At 47.3% G+C, this 18,485-nt stretch overlaps 1 protein-coding gene across 4 annotated transcripts in view; it reads left to right on the top strand.

Moving 5' to 3' along the window:
- Window positions 1-1,266: 1,266 nt before the first annotated feature.
- KIRREL1 (kirre like nephrin family adhesion molecule 1) overlaps window positions 1,267-18,485 on the top strand; it is a 118,920-nt gene continuing 101,701 nt past the window's right edge. Inside the window, exon 1 of one of the 4 annotated variants that reach the window (XM_060201430.1) lies at window positions 1,267-1,582. In XM_060201430.1, coding sequence (XP_060057413.1) covers window positions 1,531-1,582 — 52 coding nt within the window. In that variant the 5' untranslated portion in view covers window positions 1,267-1,530. The remainder of the gene's footprint in view (window positions 1,583-18,485) is intronic. The other 3 variants (XM_060201429.1, XM_007534158.3, XM_060201428.1) reach the window with 3 other exon arrangements.

Raw genomic sequence — 18,485 nt, 5'->3', positions numbered from 1 at the left:
ATATATTTTCTTGAGTGCTATATCTGCAAGGTCTGAAACTGTGACTAGAACACAGAAGACACTAAAGAAATATCTGTGGAGTACAGGATTAATAGCTTAGTAAATGAAAAGGCTCTTTTGTGTCTGCAAGTGAATCTGTGGCTACATGTATTTGTGCGTATCTTTTTATTTCTCTGGACTAAGCCATGCGTGTTCTCCTTGTGTATATTTATGTTTTAGCACATGAAGGATTATCACGTTCTGTGCTTCTGAAAATGACCCATGCGTATTTTCTGCCTGTGCTTCCACGGTTGTGTGGGGATGGGTCTGAACCCTTCAGATTGTCAGCCCCCTGGTGTGGCAAAGTCTCACCAGCAGAGGGCACCTGAGAGCCACGAGCCTCTGCTCAGACGCCCCAATAGAGATTTTGGCGGGGTAGTGCTTTAGAGGCCCAGGAGACCAAGAATCTGTGAGGAAAGACATGGAAACCTCTCCAGACCAACGCAGTGCTGCGAAATTGCACAGTCCCCTTCTGTTTCTCCTCGGCTCATCCCAGAAGCGCGGGCACTGCCAAGTACCCCTGGGGTCGGGAGCAGCTGACCTAGAGATTGGGGAGGAGCCGGTTGCCAAACTGGGTCCTTGAAGGTGACCACTGCAGGATGCCCTCAACTGCCTTCTCACTGGGATTTCCCTCCCCTTAGTGCCTCTTTAGCTCCTGAAGGATCTCAGACTTCTTGGTGTTCAGAGATAACCCCCACCCTCAGGTTGAGCCACCCTTAGCCCTTAAACCATCCTACCCCCCAAACTGATAAACTTTCTCCTGGAGGAGAACAAAGGGAGATACCACCTGAGGCAGTTCCAGCACTTGAGCTAGGTGCGCCCGGGGCGCCCATTTAAGTGGGGTAGAGATGGTACCCTTCACCACCTTAGCACTCTAATCAAATGAGAATTTTCAATTTGGAGAGACCCTGGGGTTAAATTTAGGGGTGTGGAGGTTGTTTTTTTTTTTTTTTTTAAGGATCTTGCTTTATGAACTCAGTGCACCTCCACCCCGGTTTCTCGGTCTCTGTCTCTGGCACGCCTACACGTTCCAAGTACACTCATACCCCTATGTAGGGCAGAGACAAGCTCTGGGTGTCCCCGAGTCGGAGGACTAGGGAGGGCTGCCGTGGCCCCCTCCTCCCAGGCTGCCCCCCTCCCCCCCTCCCCGCCCGCCGCCTGCTCAGCCTAGTAGTCTGGGGTGTGAATGCGCGCGTTGGGGGCCAGGGGGCGGGCTGCGGAGGGAGGCGCCGTCGGAGGGAGAGTAGACGTCAGGAAGAGGGAGGAGGGAAGGAAGAGAGCGGGCAGAAAGGCAGAGCAGAGACCCGGAGAGCCCAGGAGAGAAAACGGCGGGGAGAGCCGCGAGGGCTAGAGAGCGAGGGGACGCGGGCAGCTCGAGGAGAGCTGCGGCGCGGAGGGCGGAGGGCGGGCTCCCAGCTCGGGCTCCGGCCCCCTCGCGCTCCCTAGCCAACTCCGGGCCCCGCGCGGGGCGGGCGGCCGGCGGAAGGCAGCATGCTGAGCCTCCTGGTTTGGATCCTCACCCTCGCCTACACTTTCTCCCAAGGTAAGCCCCCTCCCCCAGGCCCTCCCCGACCCGCCGTCCGCCCTCCGGGCACTCAGCCTGGGCCGGGCCGGGCTGTGCCCGGCCGCCACGCGGCGGGTGCTGAGTCCCCGCGCAGCCCGCGGCGGCGGGAAGGAGTTGGCCGCGGATTTGCTCAAGTTGTTTCCCTGGGTTGCGCTGGAGGATCGGGCCGCGGGGCGCTGACGCTCCTTCTCTTCCCCGACCTCCAGCCTCCAGCCACGGCCTCCACCCACTTTCCGAAGCCGAACCCGGGACGCCTGGGAAGGAGGGGCGGGCTGGGCTGAGGGCGGAATTCCAAAATCCCGGGGCGGGGGAGGGGGCGGCTGGGGCGCAGGGAAAGCTGGAGACGCAGACTCGGGATGCCTGGGGCTGCTCCCGGAATGGGAGGGCACCTCCGGACTCACATGGGGGGGGGGGGTTTGGAGCCTCTGTTGCCTGAGGCTTAGTTGCAGACTGGACTTGCTTAGGCAGCTGTGGGCCAGGGCTGTGTGTGTGGAGGGGGGAGGGGTGCAGGGGTCCGCCTGCTGGGGCGGGGGCGGGGGCGTGACATTCTGCTTGGGGTGCGTAAAGTATTGGTGTCAGAGGCTCATTTTGAATTGGCAGGGAGGGGGAAGGCTGAGAGAGAGATCAGAGAGAGGTTGCAGGAGGTGAAGGTGTGAGTGTATCCTGAGGCAGGGCTGGGGGCAAGGGTGGAAGGCGGTGGGGGTGGGGGTAGGGGCTCAGGAAACCCAGGCTGGAGCTGGGGTTAGGATATGCTGGAGCGAATCTCTTCTTCCAGGGTTTGACTGTAAGGTAAAGATGTAATCCTGCCTAGCCAGCCAGCCTCCTACCCTCCCCCTTTTCCCCCTCCAACAGAAATTTACACAGATAACCAAAAAGCACAGCCACAAACTATTCACCTAGAGAGACAGAAAGCCCCACGGCCTGCCCCCACTCTGAGACACTGACAAAGACACTGACACATCCTCTGAGAAGACAGCCTTCCCCCAGAGCTGCTGGCTCAGGCACCTAAACATCAAAACTCAGAGACACAGGATGCATGTGCTGGCGGGCATTCACAAGGACACGGCACACAGAAACCCTTCTGCCCACACCAACCTCCCAGCAAACAAAGAAACTTGAGCAGACCTTCTTAGAGGCAGACACACCTATGGGGCTGACAAAATGGAGAAGATGGTCTCCTTTGGGGCTGTAGGAGGGGCATGGGATGGTGTCCTGAGGGGAGAGTTGGCTCACATACCTTCTGGCATCACCTACTCCCTTGGGCTTGTGAGTGGATGTTTAGGGGTGAGATGTTAGGCAGGGCCCCTATTCTTGTCCAGTCTCTAAGGTAAAGTGGGGCTGAGCTGGTGGGGGTGGGTCTTGATCCATCTATCTCTGTTGAGGCCCCTTACCCAGTCTGGAGAACACAGAATCTACAGTCATTCATTGTGCCAGTGGGAAGAGATGCTGGAGGGAGGAGGCCTGCACTAGGGTGGGCAGGCCCAGTCAACCACTTGATAGGAAGTTGGAAAGATGACTTAAGTTCTGACTTTGTACAGCTAGGCTGATATTGAGGGAGAGAGGGGTAAAGCCCAGGATGGTGGCCTGATGTGGTGGGGCAGCTGTCCTGGACTGGCATTTGTGGATTTCCCTCCCCTTTCTCGCTACCCTAACATGTAAGCAATATGGATACCCAGGAACCTGGAGGAAAAAAAAAAAGTGGTAGTTAACAAACAGAAGGAACATGTGGATTGGATCGAAGATAGAAGAGAGAAAGCAATGAGCTTTCTGCCTTTTTTCCCTTTGGAAGGGGAGGGCATCCAGGCCTAGCTGGGTTGCTATCTCCCTGCTTCCAACAGAGGAGCAGGCAGGATCTGTGGACAGGGTGCAGACAGAAATATTTGGGGTGGAGGAGGGTTACCAGATAAAATAAGGGAGGAGACTGGGGAGGTCACCTGGAGTGTTCCCAAAAAACAGAGTTAGGACTGAGAAGAGACAAGAAGAGAGGAGTAGGATATGGGAGTATGGGAGTCAGAAACATTCATGGTAGGCAGCAGGAGTTTTAGGGCCTCTCATCAACCTTCATCCTTAGGAGGGAGTTCTAGGTCAGGGCCCAGAGGTGAAAGAGGAGTGGCCAAGGTCTGGAGCAGTGGGGGAAAAGGGATGAGGAGAAACTGATTGAGTTGAGGGGAGCAGAAAGGAAAGGGGAAAGGGAGATTCAGCCGAGGCAGAGAAATGAAATTGCATTTTAAAGAATTTCAATGGGCTTCATCAATCTTCATTTTTCACTAAATAATTTTCTGTATCTTATCTAAATGAAAACCATTATCCTTCCCCGTTTCCATCATGTGCAGGCTCCTCAGATTGATTGCGCCGAAAATTGAAATATTTATTCATTTTCTGGGAGATTTTCTAGCTCTCCAGTCTCAGGGAGGAGAAATTGAAAAAGAAAGATTATAGCTAATCAGAGCAATGTGGGATGGCAGGCCAGCTTGGCTGGCAAGAGCTGCCTGCAGTGGGGGTTGAAGATGGGGCAGGAGAAAAATCTGGCCCTCCAGACCAAGAGAGCCTCCACTCCAGTATTCCACTTCTGCTGCTGGCTGGGGGACAGTGGGAAGTAAAGGGAGGAGGCCTGAGATCTCCTGAATTCTCAGTACTCATCCCCCCAGACCCCCACCCCCTCACAGCTACAGCCACAGCCCTGCAGACAGCACGAGCCTGGAGTCTGCTTTTTCCTTTCCACTTTCCCACACTTCAGATGTCCCACTTCTGCCCTTGGCCCTGAGTAGGCCCTGAGAAAGGAGGAAGCAGAAGGTTGGATATCAGGTCCCCTCCTTGACTTGTGTTGGACTTCACTTTTTACTTACTTACTTAGACCCAAAGGGACGACATGAGCATGATGCTTAATGCTTGGCTTCACCACAGCCCAGGGCCTCATCGAACCCAGTGGTGTGGACAGGAGTCCACTAGGCCTCTCCACCTTTTGCTTGATGCCAGAGCTCTTGGTTCTCTAGTAGGGTGTGGATGGAGAAACCCAGTCACCTGTAGTCTCTGCCCTTACCCCCTGACTTGAGAACCAGAAACTCTAGTGGAAGCTCCTGTGGGCCTCTAGGGAACAACCTACTCTTTATTTCTGCACTTCCCATTCAGTTTCTGACACAGTGCTGTGCACAATTATTTGTTGAGGGTGCTGCTGTGCTGAAAGGAAGAGGCACAGTAAGGAAGAGTGCTGGGTGGTTAGGCTACAACTCATGTCCAGTGCCTTAATTTAACTCCCCTTTGGCCATTTGGTTGTACCTTCCTAGTCAAAGTGTGTGCCTTCTCTGTGCCTGTTTATTTGCCTTTAAAGTGAGGTTGGGGATATGCCTCACGGAGGCTCAAAGCCAGTTGCATGTGTTCATCTATGTAAAGTGCCTGGAATGGTGATGCCTATGGTTCTGGTTTTGTGGCTGGATGGAAATGGATAAACAGCTGAGTTTGTCTTTGCTGCCTCATTATGTTGTTCTTGTGTTTTCAAGGCCAGCTGCCTCTTGATTCTGGCCTTTAGTGCGCCTTCATGCTAAAGTCTGAGTGCTGGCCTACCTGGAAGGGGAAACTAGTCAGCCTGTCCTTTCCCATTCACAGCAGAATGAGAACTAGGAGGAAGGAAGAGTGTCTCATGAAATTAAATCCAGGGCCACTCGAGACAGTGGATAAAACATTAGATTTACATTGGAACTCATTGGTCCTGGGTTCAATCCCCAGCGTTGTCAGAGTGATGCTCTGAGACACTATCTCCAATCCCATTTCTCATTAACAAAATTTTAAAAAGGTGAACCCACTCATTTTTTGGAACAATCCTATATTCTGAGATTTTTTTCTTACATTATTGGTGTTGAGTGTGTTTTTTAGATAATGACAATACTAATAAATGACTTTTTTTTTCAAAATGATATTTATTTGTACTCTCTTTGTTATACTACAAAGCTCACTCTGTATCCTGGTGTGTGCTTAGAGCTGAGTCTGGAGTTACTTCTTTTCCCCGAGTGGCACCCTGGCTCCCTCAGGGGCCTTGCTTTGTCTCCTTCCTCATGACTTAGCTCAGGAGGCTCACTACTCCCCACCTCATTGCCCACTTCTGGTCTTATTTTATTTTCATATGCTTTATGTTCTGGGGATGGGGACTGTTAGTCTCCCCTTGTGTGTCATAGGAGGAGGTAAGGCCTCAGCCCCTTCCCACATTTAGAATTCTTTAAGTAGTTCTGCTTTCTAATTTTATCAAAATTTCCACATGTACCATTTTATCTAGTAGATCTATAACCTCATCCCATGATATAGGCAGATAGTTATGATCTCTCTATTTAACAGATGAATAAACAGTGTTACATAATTTTCTAAGGGGTGGGAGCTGGGCTGGAGGGTGGTGGTAGAAGACTTAAGCTCCCTGGTTTCTGAGCAGGCTCCAGGCTATTCATTTCTCCCCACTTTCAGCTAAGGTAGTGGAATTTCTGTACCCAGAATGGAGAAACTGTGCCCTTTCCTGACATACTAGTTCCTGCCTGGCTCCTTCCCAGGTTTCCAGGCCACTCTCCTGGAAGATGGCTTTCCAGCAGTGGAGGAGAGAGATAATGCCATGTCTTAGATCCTGAAACATGGAACCAAAAAAGTGTGGTGTCTGGAGACAGGGAAGGGAAAGAGGTCCTCAAAGTGAGAGAGAGAGTAGCCCCTTCACTTTTGTGGAGGACTCACTTGTGTTTTTTGTTAGTGGTAGTAATTAGCTTAACACTGACAGTAATCTGTTAATGGTGGAAATTGTGACCCATTTCATAGGTGGACAAAGCTACCCAAAAGAAGTTAATCAGATTATGAAATAGTCAGCAAGTTACAGAACTAGGACTAGAACCCATGTAGGGAAGTTGGGGTGTGTGGTGGGGATAGTGCCCAGAGGATGCCCTTGTAAGTCCCACATTACTGTTTATGCCAGTCTTCAGAGTGTGTGTGCTTACCTGCCTTCATGTGCATTTCTGTACTAGCCATTCTCACCCCTCACCCCCATCTATGTATGGACAGAAGTCTTCTTGATTTTTTTGTTTGTTTGTTTATTCATTTGGTTGTGAGAGAGAGAGAGAGAGAGAGAGAGAGAGAGAGAGAGAGAGAAGAGGGGAACCAAAAAGAACCAAAGCATCACTCTGGCACATGTGTTGCTGAACTTGGAGACCTATGCTTGAGAATCTAATGCTTTATTCATTTATTAATGAAGGGCATTAAACCTAGGACCTTGGAGCCTCCAGCATGAAAGTTCTTTGTGTAACCACTACATTATCTCTCAGGTCTACTCTTAAAAAAATATATATATTAATATATTTTATTATCTTTATTTATTTATTGGATAGAGACAGCCAGAAATTGAGAGGGAAAGGGTGATAGAGAGACACAGAGACATGCAGCACTGCTTCACCACTCACAAAGCTTTCCCCATGCAGGTGGGGCAGGGGGCTCAAACCTGGGCATTTGCTTGAGGCACTGCCAGGTTCCTGTGCATATTTCCCTCAGTCTTCCTGAGCCTTGAAGCCACTGATCTCTTGGTCTTTGTGTCCTTGCTGACAGATGCACATGCTACAGGGTTATGAAAATCAGAGCCATTGAGTTTTTCATTCTGTAACGCTGGCCCCTCTCCACATGTCTATCCCCTTCTCTACCTTCTACTGTCTGTTCACAGACAATGTGAACTTGAATAAGTTCCCTTGTAAGTCCTAAGTCCAAGTGCCTAGGGTGGAAGTGCTAGAGATTTATATATTGCTACATATCACATTTTGTCTTTTCTTTTTCCATCTCATTCTATCTCTTTCCACTAGCTCTCTCTAAGCTCTCAATTTCTCCCTCACTCTACATTTTAATTTTATTAACCTTCCTAGTCTCCGGGGGTGAAACCTCATTTTGTTCTACCCTTTTTGAGCCCATTTAACAAAATTGGGATCATATTGAAATAAATGGACCTTGTAGCCAGTCAACATCCTCAGGATTAAGGGTCTTGAATTCAGCAGGGGAAGTATCTAGCACTCCCTGGAAAATTCCATTAGTTTCCCAGGAGCTAATGCTGCTCCTTCATTCCTCTGGGAGCCTGGCACTAAGAAGGTGATGGGAGAATCTTCCAGACCTGGAAGTCTGAGTTTGGGGCCAGGGGAGGTACTGTAGGAATTTGAGTATTTAATGCTCTTGTTCCCCTAGTGCTGTCCCATCCCTGGCCAGGTTAAGAATAAGATTCTTCTTTTAGACTGCGCCATTTTTTGTTTTCTTTTTCTTTCTTTCTTTTTTTAATTTTTTTTATCTTTATTTATTTATTGTATAGATACAGCCTGAAGCTGAGAGGGAAAGGGGTGATAGAGAGGAAAGAAGTTGAGAGGGAAGGGGTAATAGAGTGGGAGAGAGACAGAGAGATACCTGCAGCCCTGTTTCACCACTTGCAAAGTTTTCCCCCTGCAGGTGGTGGTGACTAGGGTGCTCAAACCCAGGTCCTGGCACACTGTAATGTGTGTGCTCAACCAGGTGCGCCACCACCCAGCCCTCCTTTCTCTTTCTTTCTTCTTTTCTTTTTTCCCTTTGCTTCCTAGGCACAGGAGGTGGGGAGAGATATCACAGCACCAAATCTTCCTTCAGTGCTGTACGGGTTTTAGGGTCGAATGTGGGTCGAACATGTGACAAAGCAGTGCATTAACCATGTGAGATATTTTGCATGCCCTGTTTCATGCTTATCTTTTCACTTGGAAGCAATGTGCAGAGTCGGTCCTCAGTGGGATATGTGGGAATCTGAGTAAGATACCCCCACACACACCCCAAAGATATGCTATGTGCTTACTATGGGTGAGGCAAGGGGTTGCTGAATAAATTAAATACTGTCTCCACTCTCAAACATCTCACTTTAGGATTCAGGCTTGAATTGCTGATTTCAGCAGGCATTAGGTTATACTTTCCTAAAATGGGAAGTATTTTTTTTTCAAATGTGTGTTACTGTGTACACACAGTAATAAATGAAAACAGTGGCATCACATTCCCCTCCAAGAAGCTAAGATGTAAATAGGCAGAGTCAGTCCTGGTCATGCAACTGGACTATACTTTATGCCAGGCTGGCAATGGGCATGATCAGAACTAGAGAGGTCAGGATTTGGGAGCTCACTGTGAGCTGAAGAGGCCAGGCCGGCCCCATGGAGGAAACAGGGCAAAGGATAGACAGGATGTGGATGTGACAGGAAGAGGAGAACATTACTGAGCCAAATTTGACTGCCAGGATATGTGACCCCTGTTGAGGCTGCTTGGGAAGAAATAGATATAGTGACCCAGGACAGCACCTCAGAAGGCCTTGGAAAGCTAGGCTGGGCACCATCCTGAAAGAAGAAGGGAGCTAGCATTTTATCTTAGTAAATAATAACAGTAATGAAACTGTTTACTTATTAGCACAAGAGTGAGAAGGAGAAAGAAAGCATCACTCTAACACATGAAATGTCTAGGATCAAACTCAGCCTCATCTTGAGAGACCAGTGCTTTATCCACTACACCACCTCCTGGGCAGGAGGATTTATTTTCTTCTCTTACTTCTTCTTCTTCTTCTTCTTCTCCTTTTTTTTTTTTTGGTGGATTTCATTTTTAAGCAAATACTGTGAAGGAAAAAAAAAAAAAAACTTCAAAAAAGTGTGATCCTTACCTCATTCCTCATCAGACTCCCTTGTTCTCTCAGACATTTTATCCTCTGCTGCTGTAGAGATTTTCAACCCCTTCAATTAATGGGGCAATTTTTTTAAAGGAGGAGGTGAGAGTTAGGAGTAGATAGACAACCAGGGTTTGACCAAGCAGAATAAGCAGGTTTTCAAAAAGGATTTATTTCGCTACTTATTAATGAGAAAGGGAAGAGGAGGAAAGAGTGCTCAGTTCTGGCTTATGGTGATGTTGGGGGAATTGAATCTGGACCCTTGTTAGCCTCAGGCATAAAAGCTGTTTTTGCCTTCCATGACCACTGTACTATCTCTGCCTAAAGCAAAAATACCTTAGCAAAATATAAATTCTGCCTAGGAAAGTCTCAACTCTCTGACCTGATTTGTGGGTGAGGAGGCTTTTTTTTTTTTTTTCCTCTCCTCTCTTTGAGAATCTTGGTAAAGATGTTCTAGTGAAGAGAACCTGAGAGAGCCCTGTGGACACACCTGAGTCTGGGGAGTCTAAGAAGGCCCTGGATTCAGCCCCTGCTGGGTCTGTGACCCCAGATGTAGGGACTTTAGAGGCTGGGTTGAGATCCTTAAAACTTTTGCTAGGAAGTGAGCTCTGGTCTTTCAGATGGAAATCTTTGAAGATGTTCTGTCAAGGGGAGTAAAGCCTGTGTCCCTAAAGGCATATGTGTTTTTATTTTGGGACTGGTTCTCCACTGAGCACCAGGGATAAAAAGGGTACAAATATTACTCCATAAGAAAAATAAAAAGGTACTGAGAGTTGAGCCCCTGTCCTTGAGCTCTCTCAGCTGGTGTGGGAGATGTTACATGCACACATACTGACAGTATTATGAGATAAAGGTCGTGAGTGCGGCATGTTAAAAATGCTGGTCTGAACTGTCTAAGAGAGGGGGAGGAGCAGGGCTTCTGGCCCTGGGACCTGGGGGTGGGGATTGACACAGATGTGCAATGCAGGGCTGCTGCTGGAGCCTCTGGAATGTAGACAGTTCAAGATCTCTGGGCTGTGGAAAATCCCTGATTGTGCCCCCTGCTCTGGATGGAAGGAGACAAGGAATCTAAAGTAATGAGACCAGGTCCTTCCTAAGGATTAGGATTCTTTGGAACAAAATCAATTTATATCCATAGAAAGTAAACTGCTTTCCCCAAATCTCCCACCCTTTTGTGTCCAGTTCCCTCCACCTCTTCTTTCTCCCACCCTGTAGAGATGATTTCTAAATTAACTTTGTCCTTGTAATCTGCTTAGCTGAGGGTTTTTTTTTTTTTTTTCTCCCCTCCTTCCAGAATTCTCCCAGGAACTAACTGCCTGGGGCCCTGCGTGCTCCATTACCCAGCATTGTCAAGCCACAGAGGCACTTTTAACTGCCTCTTCCCATTCGATTCACTTAACTGGGAGGTTATTAAAAGGGAAAGAGCTGAGATAGGCAGATGGGGCAAAGAGAAGGAGAGAGAAGAAAAGAGAGAGAACTGTAGAGTGAAAAGCATTTTCTAATGAGCAGACCTGTTAGCTGACTAGAAAGGTGGCACTGTGGGTAAAACACTGGACTCACAGGCATGAGGTCCTGAGTTTGATCCCCAGCATTATATGTGCCAGAGTGATGCTCTAGTTCTCTCTTCATATTTCTATCAAGTAGATAAATAAACAAACCTTTAAAAAGAAAAGAGAAACATATCAGTGCATAAACGTCTGATGCTCTACCAGTTGGGCTATTTCCTGGGCTGGGGGACTCCTGGGTTCTAATTCCACCCCCTCCTTCAGCAGTTCATTTATGCTCTGCACCTCAGCCTCATACCTGGAGAACTATCAGCTTGACCTGAGGGGTAGCTAGGGGAGTCCCAGCACTACCCATCTGTTTCACACACAGATTTTGGGTGACCACTGCTGCATGTACCCACTTAGGTCAGCGCCTATGTAAATCATGTTTAAGCCTCAATACTCCTGGAATGTCTCCCCTAATCTGGCAGTAGATGAAGTGAGAATGCTAACTTACTTTAATGTCATTTTGAGCCAAATACAACTACAAATGATAACTATGACTTTGTAAAACAAGAACAAGAAAAATCAAATGAATTGCGAAGACAAATTGAAATGATTTTGGATTACCCATGCCTCTATGTTAGCTCATTTATGCAGAAAATTGAAAGGGGATTCTGTGTCTAAAGGGTTTCTTTTCTGCATCTTGCCTTCAGTTTCATGCCAGGGTCAAACCATAAATGCCTTCTTCCTCCCCCCCCCCCCCCAGATATACTTATTTGTTGATGAGAGGGAGAAGTGAAGAGGGTGAGAGGAATAGAACACTCATCTCTTGGGCCACAAGACTGACTCAGTTCTCAGCCCTAGAATTCAGTTATTTCTCAAGTACCCTGGCATCTTTCTACCTCTTTCCCAGAGGGGCTGCTGTCTGTGTGTTCATGACCAAGCCACTCCAGTGGAGCCTCAGTTTTCTAATTTCTGAAATGGAGACTGTGATTCCCATCTCAGTGCTTTGCTTTGGGGCCTGAATGAAAAAAATCTATTTTAAGGAGCAGAATTTTTAGCAACTGTTATGTTGTAAATTATTGTTATGACTGATATCTCACAGTAAATTCTTTTTACAGCTTATAGTCCAAAAAAAAAGGCCAGAGCAGTGGATTCTTGGTATAGGCACTGAACCCTAGCGATAACCCTAGAGGCAAAAAAAGGAAAAGACAAAAAACAGTTACACCCCAAGTGCAGATGAGTCTCTGATAACCACACAGAGTAAGGTGGTCGATGACATAGATGACCTCTGAACTTGTAGTCTCTGCTGTGGTAGCACAACACTGTGATTTGTTTTCAGTTCTAATTTCCGGTTCCAACGACTAAAAAGTCTACACTTTTGAGAACCTTGGTTTCCCAACTGTAAAATAAAGCAAGGACAACCACTATTCTTTTCATTTCTTTCTTCTTCTTCTTCTTCTTCTTTTTTTTTCTTTTGCCTCCAGGGATTGTGTTGGGTGGGGCTCAGTGCCAGCACTATGAATTCACTGCTCCTGGCAACCATTTTTTTTTCCTATTTTATTGGATAAAACAGATAAATTGAGAGAGTAGAGGAAGATAGGGAAAAAGATAGACACCTACATACCTGCTTCACTGCTTGTAAAGCAACTGCCCCTGCAGTTGGGGAGCCTGGGGCTCTAACTGGGATCCTTATGTGGGTCCTGTCTGGCTGTCTGTCTGTCTAGATATCTATCTGAAACTGCAGCACCTTCCCAGGCTGCTTTTTCATTCAGGTAGAGAGAAGAGACACAAACAGATGAAGAGACACCATGCCATATAAGCTTCCTCTAGTCCCATAGGTATCCCTTCCCATATAATGCTGATAGCTATGTCACTAGCCCTATCACCTAGAATCTTTTAAAAAATTTATTTATTTTCTCTTTTGTTGACCTTTTTATTGTTGTAGTTATTATTGTTGTTGTTATTGATGCTGTTGTTGTTGGAGAGGACAGAGAGAAATGGAGAGAGATGGGGAAGACAGAGAGGGGAAGAGAAAGATAGACACCTGTAGATGTGCTTCATCACCTGTGAAGCGACTCCCCTGCAAGTGGGGAACCAGAGGCTCGAACTGGGATCCTTATGCAGGTTCTTGCATAAGGATCACATGTGCATAAGGATCCTTATGCAGGTTCTTGCATAAGCACCACATGTGCTTAACCCGCTGTGCTATACCGCCTGGCTCAAAGACCTAGAACCTTTATTTATTTATTTTATTAATTGCACATGAGGAAGTTTCACATGAGACAAAGACAGAGAGAGAGAGAGAGAGAAACCAGAGGGGCACTCTAGTATAAGTGGTGTGTGAATTCAACTAGGAACCTCAGGCATGCAAGCCCAACACACTACCAGTTGAGCCATTTCTGTAGATACTGCACGCAGTATCTTCTAATGCACATATTCTGACTCCCAAGGTCTGGAAGCAGGTGGGGTCTCCACACTGGTGCCCATGCTGCTGATGTTGGCCCACACTCTGATGTGTTGGAGGATGCTTTCCTCTGGGGAAGCAGGTCTTCGACATTCTAATGGGAAGCAAGAGAAAACAATTCAGTTGAACTGAATTCCTTTTCTAACCAGCTTAGTTGTATAACAGAGCCTGATGGATCATTGATTAGGAGAACTGAGGCATTTGTTCCAGGGGGACAGGAGTGGGTCTTGAGTTTGCCTGTGTGCCAGTCTTTGCCTCAGCCTCTTCTCTGCTCCAGCCCCTCCACACCACCTCACCAAGCCCTCATTGAAGCCAGCAACTGCCAGCTGCAAACCTGAGAAACAACCAGCTCATATGTTGGCAAAACTCCTCCATAACTTGGCAAGTTATCTCTATTAGTCTTCCTTCTTTTCCTTCCTCCCTCCCTCCTTCTCTCCCTCCCTCCCTTCCTTCCCTTTCTTTTTTTTAAACAAGTTTTCATAATCCAGCTCTAAATTGGTGGAGATGTGGGAGAAACATTTTGACAGAACTACTAGCCAGAGCCTGACCTTGTTGGCTTTGGCTTGGGAGTCTGAACAAATTGAAGGCTTTGGGAATGAAGGTAAGTCATGGGCTTAACTGGGGGCATGGTCTGGGGGGAACCATGGTGGACCATCTGTGGACAGGTCAATTTCTCACACGCTGACAGACCTAGAGACTGTTGAGCCATACACTGCTTCTCCATTTGTATGCAGAGCCTCAGGCTGTAGAGGGAGATTCATAGACAAAAGAAAGCCTCTTCCTCTAAGATCTCAGGATCCAGTCCTTATACCCAGGAACTTCTGTCCACTAGGGGAAGCAGGACTCACTCACTTCCACCCCTCAAACAGACACACAGTCATCAGCAAGTGCAAATCATAGGCTTATATCCTGGGGGTTTCAGAGTAAATAAGAAAGGAAGTGGGCTGGACCAGACTAGACTTCCTGGAAAGAATTTAGGGTCTAAAACAAAGATGGAGAAATGATTCTCTGAAAATAATTAATGTCTTTGGATTTCCCAGATACATCTTTTTAGGCTGGATTAACTGGAATCAAACCTATGAGGGTTTGCCTTTTTCCTGTAGAAGTAAGAATTTCCTAAGTTCTCTTTGCTCACTTAAATGTCTAATAATCTCTGGTAACCAGAAAACTCCTTTGTGCTAACCTGAGCCTTTTTTGCTGCCACAGGAAAAAGACTGTCTTAAGAACTGTAAGAGGCAGGCACTCACTGGCTAACCCAGTTGAGCACACACATTACCGTGAAAGCAAGAACCCAGGTTCAAGGTTCCAGACCAGACCTGCAGTGTGGAAGCTTCATGATAGGTGAAACAGTGCTGCAAATGTCTTATCTTCTCTCTCTCTCTCTGTCTCTCTCTCTCTCTCCCCCTCTCTCTCCCTCTCCCTCTCCCTCTCCCTCTCCCTCTCCCCCCTCCCCCTCCCCCTCCCCCTCCCCCTCTCCTTCTCCTTCTCCCTCTCCATCCTTCTTCTTGCCTCCAGAGTTACCACTAGGGCTTTGTGCCTGCACTATGAATCCACTGCTTCTGTTGCCATTTTTCCAATTTTTTTGTGAATAGAACAGAGAGAAATTGAGAAGGGAATGGAGAGAGAGAGGGAGAGAGAAAGATAGTCACCTGCAGACCTGCTTCACCACTTGTGAAGTGACCCCCCCCTGCAGGTGGGGAGCTGGGGACTCAAACTGGGATCATTATGCGAATCCTTGCACTTTGTACTATGTACACTTAACCTGGTGCACCACCTCCTGGGCTCCTCCCCTCTCAATTTCTTTATCATATCAAATAAAAGAAAGAAAAAGTAAATAAAATAAAATTTACAGAGGTAAATTTTTTTTAAAAAAAAACAACTCTGTAACTGAGGAAAGTTCCTATATTCTCTGTATCTGGATAAATAATCTTTTTTCCCCCACACTTCAAGGCAAAGGTCTGCATAAAAGAGAAACAAGCCAGGGGCTTGCAGGTGGCTGACCCAGTAGAGTGCGCACTTTACCATAAGTTCAAGCCCCAGCCCACCACATAGCCTATAGATATGAAAATTCACAGATGGTGGAGAGATGCTACATTGTACCTTCTTCTCTGTCTTACCTACTGGATCCTTCAAGGAAAGCACAATTTTAGTGCTCTAAGACATTTGAGAGGGTTGTGCACTGGAACAGATGATTTTAGTGGGGGAGCTGAGGTCCCCCCTTTCCTGAGATTGAAACACACACCACACATACAAAGAACATCTAAAGATGGGTACATATGACTTTCTGTGCACTGAAACAGGAGAAAATGGGAAGATAGATAAAGCTTTGGATTCTCAAACATGGGTTCCTGAGTTGAATCCTTGCATTGCATATGCCAAAGTGATGCTCTTGCTCACATAAATCAAGCAAATCTTAAGAAAAAAGAAGAGAGAAAGGGGAGAGTTATTGGGTGGGCATGGGAGAGGAACATCAATTAAGGAGGATCCCCTGGAAAAGGAGGGGCAAGGAAACAATGGGCCCATATGGTAAAGTCTGGTAGGGCAGGAGCCAGTGAAAAGGGTAATTCGTCCTTAATTAAAAGTAGCTCACGGGAGTCGGGCGGTAGTGCATTGGGTTAAGTGCATGTGGCGCAAAGCTCAGGGACCGGCCTAAGGATCCCGGTTCGAGCCCCCCGGCTCCCCACCTGCAGGGGAGTTGCTTCACAAGTGATGAAGCAGGTCTGCTGTTGTGTATCTTTCTCTTCCCCCCTGTCTTCTCCTCCTCTCTCCATTTCTCTCTGTTCTATCCAACAATATCAATAACAACAATAACTACAACAATCAAACAAGGGCAACAAAAGGGAATAAATAAATAATAAAATATTTTTTAAAAGTAACTCACTTGGATAGTGTGTGACTTTTCCATTTATGCAACTCAGGTTTTAGTGCAGCCCTCATTGCATTGAAGAAAGCTTTGGTGTTGTGGTCTATTCTCTGCCCCTGTCTTTATCTCTGTCTAAAAATAAGAAGGAAGGGGAGGAAGCACTAAGAAAGATAGATAGATTTGTAGCCTGGGAGGTGGCACAATAACCAAAGTGTTGGATATGATGGGTTCAATCCTTGGCATCATATGTACCAGAGTGATGCTCTGGTACTCTCTTTCCTTTTCATAAATGAATGAGTGAATAAATAAGTAAATGTATGCTAATTAGAAAGTGGAGGAAGTGGTTACCAGAGCACCAGTCTGGTGTATGTGGTGCTAGGGATCACACTTAGGGCCTTATGCTTATGAGCACAATACTATTCATCTCAGTTCCCCCTTTCAGGAGCTGGTAGGAAAAGAGTAGTGCCTGCCCCCCCTCCCCCCCAAGGTCTGCCAGTGTGGCTGTGTAGGCTGGAGCTCTGGGAGCTGGGAGCTGTGGTGTTGCCTTGTCACACTTTGGCCCCTGCAGCATTCACACCAAGGCAACTGTGTGACACATGCCCCCACACTCCTCAGTAGCAGCCAGACCTCCCAGGAGAGAGGGAGGAATGTTGAGGAGCAGCCTCTACTCCCCTGGCAGGGTGAAATGCAGATCCTTGGAAGAGGAGGAGAGGAGCCTGACATCTAGTCTTGAAGAAGCTATACAGCTTGTATTTGATGAAGGTAGCCACCCTTTCTCAAGGGCAGCTATGGCCCAGGGTCCTGCCAGTGCTGTCGGGTGGTATAGGACAGATTGAGCTGCCAGAGCTGTAGCTTGTCCCCAGGCTTCTTCCTGCCCCCAGCCCCCAGCCCCTCACAGATGCTCTGGCTTCCTCTTCCTGCTGTCCTTCCATATCTATCTGTCTGTCTGTCTGTCAGGTCTGCCACTTGACTGGAGTGAGCTGAGCTCTGCTCCTGGAGCAGTTGGTGCTTGATAATTTGTGGATTATAGCTAACTCTCGATAAAGATTCCCCTAATTGCTTGGCTCACCTCAGGTTCTGTGATCAAAGGGAAGCAGTGAGGCCCCCTTCTCACCCTCCTTTTTTTTATTATTATCTCTTAATTAATCACTCTGGCTTTCACACTTAGCAGATAATTACAGTCTCCTGGGCACACAGCTCATTTTCATAACCTCCTGCTCTAAGCCAGCAGTAGAGGGGTGAAGGGGAGGAAGGGGGTGGGAGGAGTGGGAAGAGAGATGCTAGGGAGGGAGCAGTGGGTGGATGAGGCCCAGGGAGGAGAAGAAAGGGATACTGTGGAAGAAGCAAACAGGGAATCTGGAGCAGCTAGTGAGCAAAGAAGAGGAACCCAGACCTATTCTGCCAGTAAGCACAAAAAGGCTCTTGCCAGGGAGTAGGGAGGCTGAGCACCAAGGCTGAGCTCACAATTCAGGTTATAGGGGCTTGGAGTACAGCAGGGCAGAAAGCTTAGTGAGGAGCGGGTAGAACTGAGGGGATAGCTCTGTATTAGACCACAGGACATGTATGTCTGGGGGCTTAGGTCCCATCCCTGGCATTACCAAATGCCAGAGGTGAGAGCCTTCAATGTCTCTCTATAAATAAGGGGCAAGCAGTGGTGCACCCAGTAAAAGTGCACCCAATCCACATCTACTAGGGAGAAGCTTCACGAATGGTGGAGCAAGGCTGCAAGTGTTTCTTCCTCTCTGTCTCCCTCTCCCTTCTCAATTTATCTGTCTCTACTAAAGAAGGAGAAGGAAGAAGAAGGAAACAGACAAAAAGGCCACTGGAGTAGTTGATTTGTTGTGTGGGTATCAAATCCCAGAGATAAGCCTGGTAGCAAAAATATTTTTTAAATGAATAAATATGACTGGTGAAATAGCTCATTTGGACAGTGTGCCACTTTGTCATGTGTGCCGCCCAGTTATAACAAGGCTTTGGCTCCTATTGCATTGAAGGACGCTTCAGTGCTGTGATCTCTTTTACTCTTCCTCTGCTTTTCTATCTCTACCTAAATATAAATAATTAAATAAATAAATCTTAACATAAAATTTGTTTAACAAGGGGTAGGAAATGGTCCTCAGTGAAGTTCACTCAACCATGTGAGGGAAGTTAGGCACTATGATTAGGAAAAGGGGTGACAGAGATGGGAGGGCAAGGCCTCTGGGGGCAATAGGAACCAAGTTTTGGCCTGGGCATTTTTCTATTTTGAGGAGACCGAGACAGGCATCCTGGGGTTCATCTCCAAGGAGAAACTAGAGAATGATCACATGGAATGGAAAGAGGGGTTCTAACATTATTACTCTTCCACTGTTTCAGGAAAGGAACTTCACATTTTGATAAATGTTTACACCATATACTCCATACCT

Source organism: Erinaceus europaeus, chromosome 11 (assembly GCF_950295315.1).
Source record: "Erinaceus europaeus chromosome 11, mEriEur2.1, whole genome shotgun sequence".
Lineage (NCBI taxonomy): Eukaryota > Metazoa > Chordata > Mammalia > Eulipotyphla > Erinaceidae > Erinaceus > Erinaceus europaeus.
This window is presented reverse-complemented; position numbering and strand designations above follow the sequence as displayed.